Source organism: Panthera uncia, chromosome X (genome assembly GCF_023721935.1).
Source record: "Panthera uncia isolate 11264 chromosome X, Puncia_PCG_1.0, whole genome shotgun sequence".
NCBI lineage: Eukaryota > Metazoa > Chordata > Mammalia > Carnivora > Felidae > Panthera > Panthera uncia.
In genome coordinates, this window is record NC_064817.1 from 119775524 (window position 1) to 119794067 (window position 18544).

At 34.9% G+C, this 18544-nt stretch overlaps 1 protein-coding gene across 1 annotated transcript in view; it reads right to left on the reverse strand.

Moving 5' to 3' along the window:
- The window catches only part of GABRA3 (gamma-aminobutyric acid type A receptor subunit alpha3), a 197558-nt gene that overhangs the window by 60768 nt on the left and 118246 nt on the right, over window positions 1-18544 (reverse strand). Inside the window, exon 4 of the mRNA XM_049643308.1 lies at window positions 13600-13820. Within this exon, the coding sequence (XP_049499265.1) occupies window positions 13600-13820 (221 nt within the window). The remainder of the gene's footprint in view (window positions 1-13599; window positions 13821-18544) is intronic.

Sequence of the window (18544 nt, forward strand, 5' to 3'; positions counted from 1 at the left end):
AATGGAGGGAGGTGGGTTGGAGATGGGCTAGATGGGTGAAGAGTATTAAGGAGGGCACTTGTGTTGGGCCCTGGGTGTTGTATGTAAATGACAAATGACTGAATTCTATTCCCAAAACCAATATTGCACTGTATGTTAACTAAAATTTAAATGAATGAATGAATGAATGAATAAATAAATAAATAAATAAATAAATGTTTTAAAAATTGGGCACCTGGGTGGCTCAGTCAGTTAAGCACGCAACTTTGGCTCAGGTCATGATCTCACAGTTTGTGAGTTTGATCCCCATGTCGGGCTCTGTGCTGACAGCTCAGAGCCTGGAGCCTGCTTCAAATTCTGTGTCTCCCTCTCTCTCTCTGCCCTTCCCCAGCTCGTGTTCTGTCTCTGTCTCTCAAAAATAAATAAATGTAAAAAAATTATTTTTTTAAATTAAAATTAAAAGTATGATAAAATGGACTTCATCAAAATTTAAACCTTTTTCTCTTATAAAGACACCATTAAGAAAATAAAAAGACAGCCATAAAGTGGGTGAATATATTTGTAAATCATATCTTGATAAATAACCTGTATTAAGAACATATAACTGACTCTTACAACTCAAAAATGAGAAGAAAACAGCCCAATTTGAAAATAAGAAATTTAAATATATATTTAATAAAAATATTGTGTCAATTAATAAGGACATAAAAAGATATTCAATATCATCTGTCATTAGGGGAATGCAAATTAAAATCACAATGAGATATTGCTAAATGTGTATTAGAACGGCTAAAATAAAAAAGCCTGAAAATATCAAGTGTTTGCAATAATTTGGAAAAAATGGAACCTCATAAATCCCTGGTGGAAATGTATAACGCTAAAGAATTCTTTGGAAAACATTTTGGCAGTTTCTTAAAAAGTTAAACATATACTGTCTAGAAAAGTCTGTGGTTCCACTCTAATTCTCCATTATTGAATAGAAATGAAAATATGTGTCCACAGAAAGACCTGTTCATAGCAGAATTATTTATGAGAACCAAAAGGTAAAAACAACCTATCAAATAATGAATGATGAAAATGTGGTGTATTTGCACAAAAGAATATTAGTCATCAATGAAAAGTAATAAGGACAACAGAATGGGTGACTCTCAAGTGTATTATGCCAAGTGAAAGTAGCGAACACAAAAAGTCACATACTGTATCTTTCCATTCATATTAAGTGTCCCAGAATGGCACATCTATAGAGACAGGAAGTAGATTAGTGATTGCCTGGGGCTGAGTTTGAGAATGTATGGTGACTGCAAAGTTTTGGAGAAAGTTTTAGAGGTGATGGAAATGTTCTAAATCTAGTTTGTGGTTATAGTTGTACAACTCTGTAAATTTACTAAGAATAATTGAATTGTACACTTACAACATAAATTTTATCATTCGTAAACAATACTTCAAAAAGAGCTCTTATGAAATTAAAAATGCAAGAGAGGCATTATAGTATAGCCTTTAAGAGTATAGATACAAAATCCAGATTTATAAGATTTACAACCCACTCTACCTCTTAGTAGCTATGTGCAAGTTATTCCAGGTCTCTGTGCCTTGTTAGCTTATATTTTACAAATGCCAATTGAAGCTCTAAAACTGGATAGTATTATGTAGGGAGACAAGATATCTAAGCACTGAGATTCAGAGTACAATAACTAGATTAATGTATTTTACACTGAATCCTAACACCAGTGATTCTCAGTATCTCATCTATTTCCTATGGTATACACTACCCATGGGTAATATAAATTTTACCTCTGAGGTGCCTGGGTGGCTCAGTCAGATAAGCATCCAACTGAAGCTCAGGTCATGATCTTACGGTTTGTGGGTTTGAGCCCCGTGTCAGGCTCTGTGCTGACAGCTTGGAGCCTGGAGACTGCTTCTGATTCTGTCTCCCTCTCTCTCTGCCTGTGTCTGTCTGTCTGTCTGTCTCTCTCTCTCTGTCTCAAAAATAAACATTATTTTTTTTTAATTTACCTCTGGTAGAAGGTATGTATATCAGAATCTCAAAGTGGTAGGGGTGCATGAAATAAGGAGGTAAACAATGGGCTGAATATGGTAGTTTGAAAACGTTTACGCCAATGATTAAGCTATGCCATCTCATTATTGACTTAAAGCCACTGAGTAAATAGTTTCTTTTTTACTCCTTTGGAACTAAGACAAATTTGTGACTTGGTTATTTGGTGTGTTATCTCATCCCATTGGAATTATCTAAGTACATTTTCAAAATGAGCACATATATCAGAGATTATTCTTACTATGCTATTTGCTGATTATTTTTCTATTATAGCATTGACACAATAGTCAATGTTTGTTTTATATTTATTATATAGTGCTTTGCATTTTTAGGATTTTTTTTTTGGTACATATGTCTTATCTCCTGAACTAGACTGAATACCACATGTAAGTCATTTGCTTTTACATGGGAATGTATGCCATGCATTAACCCAACTAGAAAAAAATTCCAACTGAGAAGCTACTGCATATATGTTAGTGCCCATTTGCCTTTGGCTCAGGGAAAGTGATCCTCCTGGAAAATGAGGCTCTGGTCTTCTCTCACTTTACTAAGCTGCTTACCCATTTCTTTACCCTTATACTACCTCAACATCTAGAACACATTCCTTACCTAGAACATTGTGGAGCTATACACATAACATCTGTACACCTCAAAATATGCATGTCATACAATTAAAAAGATTTAAAAATTATAAAATGAATATGAGTCAAAATGAATCACCCAGCTCTTAAAAACTGCCTCACAGAAAACCATCAAATTATTTCTAGATTTTTGCATATAGAATACTAATTTTTTAAAGCAGAGGCATAATGTAGGAAAAAATTCTGGAGAAAAGAAGTTTCTGAACTAACTGAAGTCCTAAAAGTTAAAGATCTAAATTTTATTGAGTATATGCACTCATTGTTCAGTGAGACTGTCAACACATTAAGAGTAATAAAGGAAGGAGAAACAAATTTAGTAGGGCACAAAGGCCTTTGGAGTTCAGTCTGAGCCCGCTGTAGACAGTATGTCACCTGGGCTTTTTAGAAATGGAATAATCCGTTTTGAATTCTGAGGAATATTCTTTCTACAAACCAAAGAGTAGAAAACACTTCAGAAGTGGTTGAGGTGCTAGGTAGGCTCTTTCTATGACCATGGAGTAAAGGGCAGGGTGTGAGATTTATGATGCAAAAGAAAAAAATAGTAAATCATTACTAGCTATTATCAGTAGAGGATGAGCCATTTCAAATATACCACCACCAAACACCCAAACCAAGCAGCATATTAGTCATAAGAATGCCAGTTGTCTGCAGGCTTACCATTAAATCCTTGTGCTATAGGCAAAAGTCTTTAGTACATTGGGCCTCCTAATGTACATTTAGTACCTTGAGCTTCCTAATTAGAAGACCACCAGTTTAGCAGTGCATTTAGCCTTTATAGGGAACACATCTAAATTTTAACAATTACTTCAGACATGTAGCTCCAGACTCATTTTCTGACTTTCACACTTTTCCCCACTCTCCATCCATCTGCAGATATGTGTGATTTCAGCAAACAGAGCTCTCATGTTTGTTTTTGCACACATTTTTTAAGCCTGAAATGCCATTTCCCTTGATATGCGCAACAAATTTCCTTCAAGTCTTTGCTTAAATATTACCTCTTCCATGATGCTTTTTATGTGTGCTATAGGCATAGTGAGTTCTCCAGATCACAGAAATCCCAGAGCACTTTGGGCAAACACCTCAGTCCTTAGCACTGTTGAAATGAGTTTCTAGGTCCAAGATGGAGCTCCTTCTGTTTGGGGTGCTATGTCAACAAACTGAAACTTAGATAACTTTTGTGTTCCTGTAAATATCCTACTTGGCCAGAAACACTGTATAGCCACTCAGCCAAGCCCCAAATGCCAAGCCAACTCTGGGCCTTTTTATCCCAAACAAGGTTGACTATGTGGCCTCACCCAATCAGATATTTTCTATTTTTCTCTTCCTAGTTCTTTATTCTTTATCATATGAAAGCTTTCTATCTTCTGCCACATTTTTCAATTTTGCAGTAGGAGACTGTCTACTTCATGAAGTGAAATAAAGTTTGTTATTATTACCTAAGGTGTTTTCTTTAATCATTTTTAACAGCACATAAAATTATCATGATCTGTTTATGTGTCTGTCTTCTGAACAGGCCTGTGAGTAACTTAAGAGAAGAGACTCTATCATTGTAAGTAATCCTAGCCCTACTATGGTTGTTGGCCCATAAGAGATAGGCAATAAATTCTCGACTTAATAAATATTTCTGCAAGACAGAGTAATTCTTTTCAGCCCTGTTTCCCAAAAGAAACTGCGGCCCACAGAGGAGAAATGCTTTGTCCATGGTTACAAGCTGATGTGGGCCAAAGTTGGGACTCTTACCCAGAGTCTTAATTCCTACTCTAAAGTTTATTTCACTATAACATGCAGTCTTCACTCTATCTAGGAGTAGCATCTAAAATAAAATAATAAAATGAAATGAAATGCAATAAAAAATAAATAAAATAAAATAAAATAAAATAAAATAAAATAAAATAAAATAGTAAAATAAAATGGCTTGGTTCTTTAGAACTACAGAGAGTCTTCTGGTGATATGTGAATCAGTCCCACCCTTGTGTTAGAATGAGTTTTTTAAACAGCCTCAATCTGTCTGGAGATCAGCTTCTTGCCTTTGAGAGTAAAGGCAATTCTTGTTATTTCAAGACCCTGATTTTCCTCTTGAATCTGACCACTTGGGAATACATTCTTCCTTTCTTCCTTCCAGCTCAATGCCAGTTCCCCTATAAAGCCCTTTCATATCTGGACCCATGCTTCCAATTCATAATGAAACCTGTACTTTTTAGTTCACAGCACTTCATTGTTGGCTTTTTGTGAAAATTCCATTAAGCCTGATAGTACAGTGAATGATGTGTCCTATCTTTCCTGCTAGGATATGAGCTCTTCAAAGGTAGGGGTTGATATCACCATACAGAATACACAGCATAATTTTGTGTATGTGTAACTGAGAACTTGTACTATTACTTGCTTCTCACCTCATTGTAAGCTTTCTCAGAGCCCAAAATGAGTCACTCTACATCTTCTATGCTCTTACTTCTGTTCATTAGAGTGAGGCTTACTAACTGGGGTTCTGTGAGTCAGTTTCTAGTTTAATGAAAGAGGAACTACAGGTGGAATCCCCTAGAGCAAAATCCATTACAAAAAAAGAACTGTGAAACAAAGCTATCAGTGCCTAGTTGATTCGACTACATTAAATCCTATACAGCTAACAATGTGACCCAAATGCCCTCCCTGGTTCGTGACCATTTCAGAGGCAATCTCTATAATAAAGACTCCTGTGCAAGCTATTTGCATCTAAACTAGGAAGAGACTAGCTTTACTGTTAACATTTTCACAATTTATCTTTGCAATAATCTGTCTTTGGAACATCCCAAGTAAATAAGCAAAAGTGACCCAATCATACAATCAAAGAATAAAGGAAGCCATGAAGCTCTGAATATGACAGTAAGCCTCTTTTAATTGCTTCAAAAATGCTACTTTCTTGTCAATGATACATTATGGAGAAGTGAGTTCTTATTTTCTTTAATTTTCAGCTAAATGTGAGATACTATTACTGTGTAGCTTAACACAAAAATACACTTTGTGCAATGTATTCAATTTTATAAAATTTCATTGTGTCAAAGTTCTGAGCTTCAGAGCTGAATTTCCAACTGCAGCTTGTCATGTCCACCTCAGACTCATTATACTTAAACTTTATATCCCCTACGTTCCCTTCTTAGAGGAAGTGGTGGGATGTAGTAAAGGGAAAAGTGTTTGCTTTAACCTACAAGTGACGGGTTTCTGTACAAGTTCTGCCACTTACTAGTGGTATGACTTTGGCTCAGTTCAGTTCACTAATCAAAAAAGTGGGGATTATTAAAATAAAAACCTCCAAAGTGGACATGTGCCAGGATATATCAAGCAATTCATAAGGCTTATCATATTTACTCCACACAATAGCCTTATGAGACAGGCATTGTTATGATTCACTATATTTTACAGATGAAGGACCAGAAGTAGTCTTAATGCAGAACCTACCTTCTTAATCACAATGCTGCATACATTGCACAATGTGCAATCACTGCCATGAGAAATGAGATAAATATGTGTGAAGCACCTAACACATCACCTGGCATATAGAAAATCCTAAATAAGTGTAGATTCTCTAAACACACTTTCCTCTCTATAAAATATCTGCTGCTTCTTCTACATTGCTTTTTAAAAATAAAATAATAGCACCACAATCTTCTCAGTATCCAGAGAAAATATGTAAGGGATATTCTCGATATTCCTTCTTCCTCATTACCCCATATCTAGTTGGACACCAAGTTCTTTTGAAAGCCTCTACTTTCTTCTCCACTCTTACTTTTTGCTGCCTTTGCTTCATCCCTGAACAGTCTTTCCTGGATTACAAAATGGTCAACTAACTAGTATCCCTGCTTCCAACTGATTCTCCAGAGTGCAACCTTACATTTTAATAATAATAAAAAAAAAACCCTCTGGAATTGGCAGAGAACTTCAGCCATTCACCAAATCCATTCTCACTTTTACTTGGGAACATAGCAGTGTTGCTTTTCTCAACCTCCTTCGCAGTTAGGCATGTCCATGCGACCTCATTCTAGCCAAAGAACTATCAGTAGAAATAAGTATGCCACTCAAGACCCAGATTTTAAACACTACCCACATACAGTCCTGAATGCTTTTTCATCTTCTACTTACTTGATACAGAGAAGCACAGTGGTCTTGGAAACCATGTATTGAATATGGCAGAGACACCAGATGAAAGGAGCTTGGGTCCCTGAAACACTACTTAGGAGTGAGCCACTTGCCAATGAGGAACACCTGCTTTATAATTTATAATTTATAATTTATAATTTATAATTTAAGGAGCAAGAAATACACTTCCATCAGGTTTAAACTATTGTACATTTTTGAGTTCAGCAAATTATAACACAAATGATCTGATTATGCTACTCCATTTTTAAAAAAAAAATCAATCATGCTTCCCTGTAAGTACAGGATGAATATATTCTGTATCACTTCCAGATTATTATCCCTCATCTATTATGCAGAAATCCTTCCAAATAGGTATGCTATTTGGCTATATTTACCACTACCCCTCCTTATCACTGTCATTTTCCAAAAACTTATTTATTTCTCCACATTCAATAGGAATGTTAATACTTGGATTATTATTTTTTCTAGCCCTTAGTACTTTCATTATCCAAGGAGACTTCTTTACTCGTTAGTAGCACTCATACAACATCCTGACCCTCACCAACTTCCAATCAGGTACCAAATACCACCAATGCTACATATTATATATCTATATTCTTCTTCAAAACCTTTTTAGTGCAAAAAGCAGTAGCTTGAGACAGACCTGCATTTGCCTAATAAGTGCATCATCTTGGGCAAGTCATTTTTATTTTTCAAGCTTCACTTACTGGATCAGTTGAATAGGGATAATAGTGCCTATATATTGAATAGTTTTTGTGAATATTACAGATGTTTTACATAAAGTGTCTGGAACATAGTATGTGTTCAACACAAAATAGTTGTTATTAATATTATTGTTAGAGTATTATAGCTCATATGTACAGCTTATCTTCATCCTTGCCTTCTTCCCATCTACCTTCCACCACTGTTCCCAGACCGATGTGTCTAAAATGCAAATCTGTGCCATTCCCTTGCAATAAACTCTTTAATGGCCTCCTATTATTTTTATGCCAATGTAGCTCATACTCTCCACTCCAATACTCTGCACATTACTCTATGGTCCAGTCATAATGAATTTCTTTTCACTTCTTTAGTGTATCATTACTACTTCCCCCACCTCATTCTCCTGGACTTCATACCGACCATACTCTCTCTGGAACATTCCCTCCCTATCTTTTGGTCTAATTTATTTCTACATATCTTTTAAGTCTCAGTTTAAAAGTGATTTCCTCTAAAATTCATTGTAGATATTCCCCACAGACTCACTTCATTGTCCCTGCTAAATGTTTCCATAGCATTCTGTACTTCCCTGATCACAGCACTTATTCTGTTATCATTATGGTTTAATTGTTTCACCCACTAGAATGTAAGTTATATGAGGGCAGAGACCTCATCTACTTTTGCTTACCACTTTATCCCTAGTGCCCAGAATACTGTTTGAGTCTCATTAAGCCTCCTAGAAATACTCTTGGAAGAATAAATAAATGAAAAGTTCTAACGAAAGACATGGATTTTCTGATGCATGATGTCAATTCATTAATACCTATCTTTATGCATGCTATTGCCTTTGCCTGGAATACCCTCCTATAGCTCACCTCATCTCTCACCTGTTTGATAGTTACCTATACCTCCTTCAAGATTCAAGACACAGGATTAATTGGCTCCTTTTTACAACTTTCCTTGATGCCTCCACATGATTTTGGATATTCATCACCCTATGATTCTATCACATTTCACACCTCCTTTGGTTTAAGGGCTTTTACATTATTTTGCAGCTATCTGTACAGAATGTCTGCTTTAATTACTAGACTGTAAGGTCATTATGAACATGAGATGTGTCTTATTTATCTTTGTAGCTCGGCACATGTCTCAAAGCCTTAAACATAATAAGTACTCATAAATGTGTTGAATGCATGATTCAGGTCAATGGGAATAAATCTAGTTAAATTCAATAGGTACTTGTCCCTCCTACTCAAATAATCAGTGGAACTTGCTTTTACTGCATTATGTATTATGCAACATTTACACATAATAGATATAAAGAACAATACAACGAACATGTTTATCCATACCTGCCTCAATAAATGTTATTAATAGAAATGAAATATCCTATATATCTATGTCTAAGAAATGGAAAATACTTCACAAACGTATGTATCATCCTGATCTGGGCTCTGTTTGTCTTCTCCATACTGTTTTAATTTTAGTATGTGTGCTGCTGAAGCAAGCAGCAGGTAATGTCCTTTGACTTGCATTTTTATGGTTGTCCTGAGGTCTCAAGATGAAGGTTTCATTCTAAACTGCCCTAGTTACATAACTATGAAATCTTTGGTGAGATTTTCTAAAGCTGACCCTCTGTAGTTTTCCATAGAATTGGGATAAGATTTCCAAGGGTCAACATAATAATAATAACAATAACAATAACAATAATAATGTAGAATAACACTTCCTGAAAAATTATAAGTGTTCTTTTACCCTTATCTAACTTACACTTTTCATATGTCTGCAAGACAGGCAGCAGCTACATTATCATCAGAATGAGAAAGCAGATAGTTTGTGTCTTGCAAAAGGTCACTAGATGAATAAATTGTGGGGCCATAGAGCCAAGCTTTAATATTTTCAGTTTTGAACATAGGTCTTCCTCCAGACCTATCCTCCTGGGTCCAAGGTGAATCATTTACTATGTAAGGTAACCAATGGCCTTATGCTTCTGAACTGCTATACTTCCTTTATTCTGTACTTCAGAATAAACACACAGGCATTACACATATATTCCTATTTTATCAAACTCCACTTTCTTGTTCAGTTCAGACTGGGATGAATGAATTAATGGTCATCTTCTTCCCGTTCATCTAACTTTATTTTCTGGTGACTAATCCTTTGGTCTATTTCATCTGCTGCCCTCCTCAATCTTCATATTTCATCATATTTCTATCTTCTTCATATTTCAACATTCCCATCTTTCCCTCTCTTTTCTTCTTTTTTTCTATCATGCCTCCAAAACTCAAACCTATATTCAATTCTATTTTCTTTTATTATTCACTTTCTCCATTATCCTGTTCTCTTCATTCGTTCTCTATTCTTTCTCTTCAATCTCCATGTGTTGATTTCCTCTTCTGCCTCTCACTTGCTCTTCATTTTCTTATGGATTTTTACCCATCCACATCTCATCATCCTCATCCATCTCTCCAACTACCTCATTCCACAATCCCCTCCTCTGTTAATATATAGTCTGCTTCATTCTCTCCACAATTGTATACACTCTCATCTCTTCTTCAAACCCTTCTCTTTTATGCACTTTGTTACAAGTATGTCAGTCTTATATTTCTCCACTTATGCCCTATTCTCTCCAAATTCTCCTTCATACATTATAACTGTTCATATTTCTACTCTGTCCTATGAAATGTCCCATTTCTACCATATCTTCAGTCTTTGTCTTTCTGATGTCCACTTTCTGCTATCTCACAAATAAGTGCAAGTCTCTACATTTAAAAAAAGCAACTATTTTGCCCCGAATGTATCTTTCATTTTCAAACAAGCTCCCAGAAAGTATTTTCTTTATTTACTATCTTCACTACTTCTATGCCAACTCCTAAAAACTCACTAGTACACTAAATAATACATTGAAATAGTGTATTTGAAGAATGCCAATGCCTTCTATGTTGCCAAACCTAATACATTTAATTCTCTATATTCTTGATCTCTTTGTAATAATCAAAAATGTTGTAAAAATGTATAAATAATAGTAAAGAGGATGAACTTGCAGCAAAACTGCCAGAGTATGAATGATGGATCAACCATTTACTCCCTAGGTGATCCTAAAATTTTTCTTACCCACTCTTGTCTCAGTTTCCTCAACTGTAAAGTGGAAATAATAGTACCTATCTTACAAAGTCATTAGTTTATAAAAGTGGAGTGATAAGAACTGTCCATAGCACATTATAAATACTATATTGATGTTAACGTTTATACTTAGCTGTTACTGGTGTTATTATTATTGATCACTGTATTCTTTTTTGAAGCCCTTTACTCCTTTGATATATCAGTCAAAATAGGTTAGATTAACATGCAGTAACAACAAATGCTAAAATTTGAGTGTCCTAAAACAATAGAGATTTATTTCTCACTCACACTACATGTCTATCTCAGGTTGTGGGGAGGGGCATTCTCTTCTATAACATCTTCAATAAGGGACACAGAATGATAGAGTCAAGGCCACCTGGCATAATGCTACTCACTGTGGCCAGGGGAGAGGAACATGGAAAATTATGTACTGCTCTTAAAAGTTTCCCAACCTCCCTCAGAAACGACACATGTTATTTCCAGTCTCATCTGGTTAGTCAAAGTCACCTATACATGCCTAACTGCAAGGCTATATGGAAGTAAAATACTACCATGTACCAGAAGGACTTGAGTTGGAAATACTGAAAGTAGCAGTACTAACTATCACACTTAGATTTCAAGATACTGTACACTGTGAGTTCTATTAACACCTTCCTTACTTTTTCTTCTTGGTCCTTCATAGGTTCCTCTTTCTCCACTTCTGCTGTAATAATGATGCTACATGATTTGATCCTTGGTATGATTTTCTCACTCTGCATACTTTCCTAAAGTGAGCACATCCATTCACATGGTTGTCCCAATGTGCTGACAATACCAAAATTCACATCTCTAGCTTGTATCTGTCTTTTAATCTTAAGATTTGTATATCTAACTACTATTATACCCTTGTCCCTGGATAATCTACAATCTTTTAAATCTTATCTTGCCCAAAATTAACCTTAAAGATTTTCCTATCTAAATTTCTCCTATTTTATATGATCTGCCCTATTTTGTAGCACCATCATTCACCCATGTTATTTGGGTATTTACTACCTTGACTCCTGTCCCCCCTGTCATTCTAACATTGGCCATTTTTAATATTTCCTCAGTGTATTTCTCCTCCATCTTAATCAGCTGCTCTGAATTAGAATTTCACTACCATTTGCCTAGACTATTTAAGCTATCTACTAACCATTTTCCCTAATTCCAGTTTTGTTCTCTTCAAATACATCCTTTCAACAGTAACTAGAGTGCCATATATAAAATTAAAAACTGACCACCTCATTATCTTGCTTTTGTTGAAGGAAACCATTCCATTTCCTATAACTGCTTACTTGGTTTTCTCTGCATACAATGTCCTTCCTCTCTTTGTTTCACTTTATACCAACAATTTTCTTCACTACATTCTAATAGTACAAAAATGAATGTTAATACTAATAACCAGGAGCAACATACACATATAAACATATATACAACATATATGTAAATATATAAGCTATGGGAAGAGATCAATAAAATATATATGCTAATTTTATTGATCTTTCTTCTGGATTATATTTCCCTTCCTCTCTCCACCTTCTTTTTCCCTTTTATATCCACTTTCCTTCTTTCTTTTCTCCATCATTCTCGCTTCTATTCTCATCTCTCCTCTAGTGTCTCAGCTCCTCCTCTTTAATTCAACTTTTCTCTTAATTATCCATTTGCTATCCATTCTTCTTTGCCTATATTCTTAGCTACCAATTTTTTTCAGGAAAAACAATAAATAGCAAATTTGAAGTAACTAAGGACTAGCATATGGGCAAGGATACTTTGTGTATTCATTACATGTTTACCAGGCCTGTATTATTTCAGTTTTATTGTACAAAATAACAAATACTCAAATTTAAAAACAGCCACAGAATCTGCACTGAAGGATCACATTTTTTCCATTCAATAGTGTTAATTCAGCTACTTAAAACTGAAACTCATTAATGTGGGAGGGAGCTACAGAACAACTGTAATGTACAGAAAACATAAAACAAGAATCAAGAAAGTTTTTTAGTGTTGGGTCAAAGAATATTATGGAACTGAAAATGTTTTTAAAGTCATTCTTTTTGAACGCAAAATTATACATATATATGTATATATGTACATTATATAGACTTATACATATTTATATATATACGTATATATGTGTATATACTTATACATATATATGTGTATATATACTTATAAATATACATGTATATATACTTATATGTATATGTACGAGCTCATACATATAAGTATATATAAGTATATAAGTATATATATGTAACAAGTATATATTACATATAAGTATATACATATACATATATATAAGTATAAGCTTATACATACATATACATATAAGTATATATACATATATATGTATAAGTATATATACATATATATGCATAAGTATATAAATGATATTTAAAAGAAACATTCTTGTTTGGAAACCTCATTTACATCAAACTCCTCAGCATTCCCAGGCAATGTGGGATAAAATATGTGTTGCTATAATTTTGTGTATATATTATCTATAACATTGTATGGTTCAGAAAATATCCATCATTATCTCATTTGATTCTCACAATTCTGCATCATAGGGGAAGATTGTTGCTGCAATTAAACAGTCCATTATGACTGTCACAGTGTTCTGCCTGTATATATGGCTATGAGTTTGTGTATTTAAGTGTCCTTGAATGTATATGCTTATGTGTTAATCTACGTGTCTCTGAGTATGCATACATTTATATATCATGAACATATATCTGTATATGAGAATGTTCATATGTCCAACTGCATTTATATGTGTATCTACAATATATGTCTGTGAATGTGTATACCTGCAAATATGTTAAGCATATACCTATATGTGCATTTATAATATGTAAACTTGATAGACTTTTTGATGGATAGCTTAAAACATGCTACTTTCAAGCCCAGTCCTACCCCCAGTATACTTTAGATGGGGGGGCACCACTCTCTAACCTCATTGTGTAGAGGAGCGTTCCATTGTCCACCAGTCTGAGCAGCTTGTTAGGTGTGGTCATGTTATGGGCTACTGATTTCTTGCCATTGTGAAAGAAGGTGTCAGGTGTCCAGATCTTACTAGCCAGGAGATTGTTCAGGGGAAGGATCTTCATGGGTCCATCAAATTTAAGTCTTTCATCATGCCATGTCTGTCGAAAAAATACATCAATGGTGTACTCCTAGGGACAAAAAGAGAGAGGACAATGTTTGAACATAGTTCTGGTGACGACCCACAGTGCCCTTAGTGAGTATTAATCACTTTGCAAGATTTCTTCCAATGCACAGAAGCAGCAGTCTATTTACAGTACTTACTGGTAAGTATGGCAAATGATCATGATTGAAAAATAATGTATGGTGATCCATAAGTATGAAAATAATACATCTGACAATATTTTGCTTAGAAAGGTGACTGCCAACACTGCCCTGCACATCATACAAGCTGACCACAAGACTTTGCCTTATGGAAAGGCAAGAGTTTCTTTCTCTATGCACTGGCATCTCTAATAAGAACAAACTCTTTGCCTTGTCTATTAAATGATCCCATATGAAGATTAAAGGCCAATATAAAACCACCATAAAAGCAAAACCTTAAATTTTAAAACACATTTGAGCCTCACAAAACATCTGATGAGTTCATATATTATTATCTTCAATAAATAAGGAACTCTTACCTATAAATAAGATCAAAACAAATAGACAAATAGACAAATTGGTAAATTACATTACCAAAAAATAATAAAATGGATAAAATTGCTAATAAACATGAAAAAAATTTCAAAGTTGTTCTTAATCTAAACACAATTTAAAATAACAATAAATGTTTCAGCTTTTGGTAATAGCAGACCAAATTGTTTGTTATACTTTCTTGTAACTATTATAAAATTTGAACATATATATTAGAGAGATAGGAGGAGAAGGAGGCAGGGAAGGAGGCTGAACCTATTGAAAAGCAATGGGGCACAACTGAAAGCAGACAAAAACTTGAAGAAAATTTACTCTTGAAAGATGGCAGCAGCAATGGGTATTCCCCCCAAACTAGAATTCTTGTGGCAGATACCACAGGTTTACTGGCTCAAGATGGCCAATAATATGGAAATTTAGGGGTGGTACTCTTGGAACCAAGAGAATTACAGAAGGGATGGGATCCCAAATCTGCATATATACTGTGCCCCAAATTTTGGCTGACCATTACACTATACACACATGAGTAAGATTCTGGGACTCTGTTAAAAAAAAAATTCAGGCTGAAACCATAGGGAAGTCTTCCACTAAATGACAGATGACAAAACTGTGCTGAGTAATGTTTGTAAGATTGACAGAAATTGCGAAATGCGTTGGCTTAATATCTCAGGGGATAGAGTCCAAGGCTGGCCAAAAAGCTAAAAATTCAGGATAAAGCCCTGGAAGCAAGAGAACCACTGAGATGGTGAGTCCCCAAATCTGAGTGCAAACCTTGCCCAAATATTTGGCCACTAAACTACACAAGGCATGGGGGATACTTTTAGATAACTATGTATAATTAATAAGCAGCCAGAGCTGCCTAAAAACCTATGGCTTAAAATCCCTTAATGCCTTTTAATCACATCTGAAATAAATTTCAATATCCTTCCCTTACCTAGAAAGCACTTCATCTTCCCTTCTTCTCTGAGCTCTTCTCTAACCATTCTTTCCTCTACAAATTAGCCAGTCTGGCTTTTCTCCTCCTCCAGCATACCGAGTACATTCTTGACTAAGGATTAGAAGATTATATAAATATTGTCTAACCTGAGATACTTTTGAAAGCCAGAAAAGTTTTTATCAAAAATTGCACCAAGACAACAGGTATAAACTAGTACTGTGCCAAGTAAAAGCTGGAACTAGACTCCCACATAAAACCAAGACCCTGAATGGCTCCAACTAAGCAAAAGGGTGATAAATAAAATGAAGTAGACAAAACCAATCCACGACATGAAAATTCAAAAAGGAAACTTGTCTATCCAAGCATGGTTTCTGAATTAGAGAGGCTTAGGGGAAGCATTTCTACTGAAATTTAGCAACCTTAAGCCTAATCTTATATGGCATTGATGATTAAATACACAGTATCTTCCTGGTTTTGAGTTTACAAACTGAGAAATTAACGTAGGAATTTGCCTCAATGTGGGGATACCTCTATATTGACTTGAAAAAGCAAACAAAAACACCCTGGAAGGATGACCACAAATAAATGCTTGCTGAAAATAAGCTCACAGAACACATAAGGAAGTGGTCATGAGTGAGAGTCAGCTGATAAAACATATAACTGAATTAAACCTCCTCAAAGAACTTCATATAACAATCAAATAGATACTGTAAAGGAACTAAATTAAAATAATAAAGGGGGCACCTGGGTGGCTCAGTCTGTTAAGCCTCTGACTCTTGATTTAGGCTCAGGTCAAAATCTCACAGTTTGTGAGACTGAGCCCCACATCAGGCTCTGTGCTGACAGTGCAGAGCCTGCTTGGGATTCTCTCTCCCTCTCTTTCTCTGCCCCTCCCCTGCTCATGTTCTCTCACTCTCATTCTCTCTCAAAATTAAAAAAAAAAAAACTTAAAAAAAATTTAAAAATTTAAATGATAAAGGCATCAAAAGAGGAATTAAGAACATAAAATCCAGACATTATGGGGTAGGAGCAAGAAAAAACAAATTTAAAAAAAGGTTTATTTAAAATAAACAATCGTGGGGCACCTGGGTGTCTCAGTCGGTTAAGCAGCCGACTTCAGCTCAGGTCATGATCTTGCGGTCTGTGAGTTCGAGCCCTGCATCGAGCTCTGTGCTGACAGCTCAGAGCCTGGAGCCTGTTTCAGATTCTGTGTCTCCCTCTCTCTCTGACCCTCCCCCGTTCATGCTCTGTCTCTCTCTGTCTCAAAAATAAATAAATGTTTAAAAAAATTTTTAAAAAGTAAATAAAATAAACAATCTGTAGGGGTACCTGGGTGGCTCAGTTGGTTAAATATCTGACTCTTGGTTTTGGCTCAGGTCATGATCTCACAGTTAGTGATTTTGAGCTCTACATTGGGATTTGTGCTGGTGGCACAGAGCCTGCTTGGCATTCTCTCTCTCCCCCTTTCTCTGACCCTTGCTGACTTGCACGTGCTCTCTCTCACTCACTCATAAATAAATAAATACTAAAAATAAAATACATAATCTGTAAAAGAAATATAGTCATTGAAAATAAAATCTCAATGGATACATTATATAAATGATTAGACAACAACGAAGAGAGATTAGTAAACTGGAGAATGGATATGAAGGAAAATTGTTCAGTGCACATTTCAGACAGATAAATGATGAAAAAATCATGAAAAAGAAGTATAGTAACAGGAGGATAAAAGGAAAAGATTCAGCATAATCTAATAAAATTATAAGGTTAGATAATAGAGAAAATGTGGAGAAATGATATTTAAAGTACTAATAGATGACAGTTTCTTACAATTGTTGAAATATATACATCCCTAGCTTTGGGAACCATAATGAGTTGCAATCTCAATATAATAAAAAAGACCCAAGCCAACACATAGTGGATTTGAAGAATACCAAAAAGAAGATCCTAAAAACAGCAAAATAGAAAAGGCATATTACTTACAAAGAAACAACAATTTCACTAATAGAAGACTTTGTGAAAACAATAACAGAAGCCAAAGGATTCTATAGCCAATTAGATTATCATTTAAGAGCAGGTTGAAATATAGACAATTTTAGGTAAATGAAATAAGATATTTTCATGTCTGGGTCAATCACAGCATTCAGATCTTATTCAGAAGTATTCATGTCAAAGAAGCATTCCTTGAACATACCAACATAAACAGTAATTCCCCTTTCCCTTACCATGCATTATTTTCTTTGTGCATTATTTTGTCAGATAGCACTGACAAAATGTATTTTTATTTGGTCACTGTTTCTTTCATTCCACTAGTCTGGAAGTTTGGTGGGAGCAGAGACTTTGTTTTATTGTTTTATTTATTTATTTTATATAGAGATATATGCTGTATCTCTAGTACCTAAAACACTACCTGGTATATATTAGGTGCTCTAAAAATATTTTTAAAATTTTATTTCAATTCTACTTTAGTTAACATAGAGTATTATATTAGATCCTGGTATACAATATAGTAATTCCACAATTCCACACATCACCTAGTGTTTATCATGACAAATGCACTCCTTAATCTCCATCACCTATTTCACCTATTCCCCTGCCCTCCCCTCAGGTAGTCATCAGTTTCTTCTCTATAATTAAGAGCCTGGTTTTTTTTGTTTCTCTCTCTCTCTCTTTTCACTTTACTGCTTTGTTTTGTTTCTTAAATTACACATATGAATGAGATCATATGCTATTTGTCTCTGACTTATTTTGCTTAGCTTTATACTCTCTAGCTCCATCGATGTCATTGCAAATGGCAAGACCTCATTCTTTTTTATGGCTGAGTAATATTCCATTGTGTAAATATACCACATCTTCCTTATCCATTCACCTATCAATGGATACTTGGGCTGCGTCCATAATTTGGCTATTGTAAATAATGCTTCTTTAAACATGTTTCCTTTCAAATAAATTTTTTTTTTTTTGCATTTTGGGGAGAAAATCCAGAAGTGTGATTGATTACTGGATCATAGGATAGTTGTATTTTTAACTTTTTGATGAACTTCCATACTGCTTTCCATAGTGACTGCATTAGTTTGCATTCTGACCAACAGTGCAGTAGGATTCCTTTTACTCCACGTCCTCACCAATACTTGTTGTTTCTTATGTTTTTGATTTTAGCCATTCTAGCAGGTATGAAGTAATATGTCATTGTAGTTTTGATTTGCATTTCCCTGATTTTAAGTGATAATGAACATCTTTTCATGTGTCTTTTAGCCATCTGTATGTCTTCTTTAGAGAACTGTC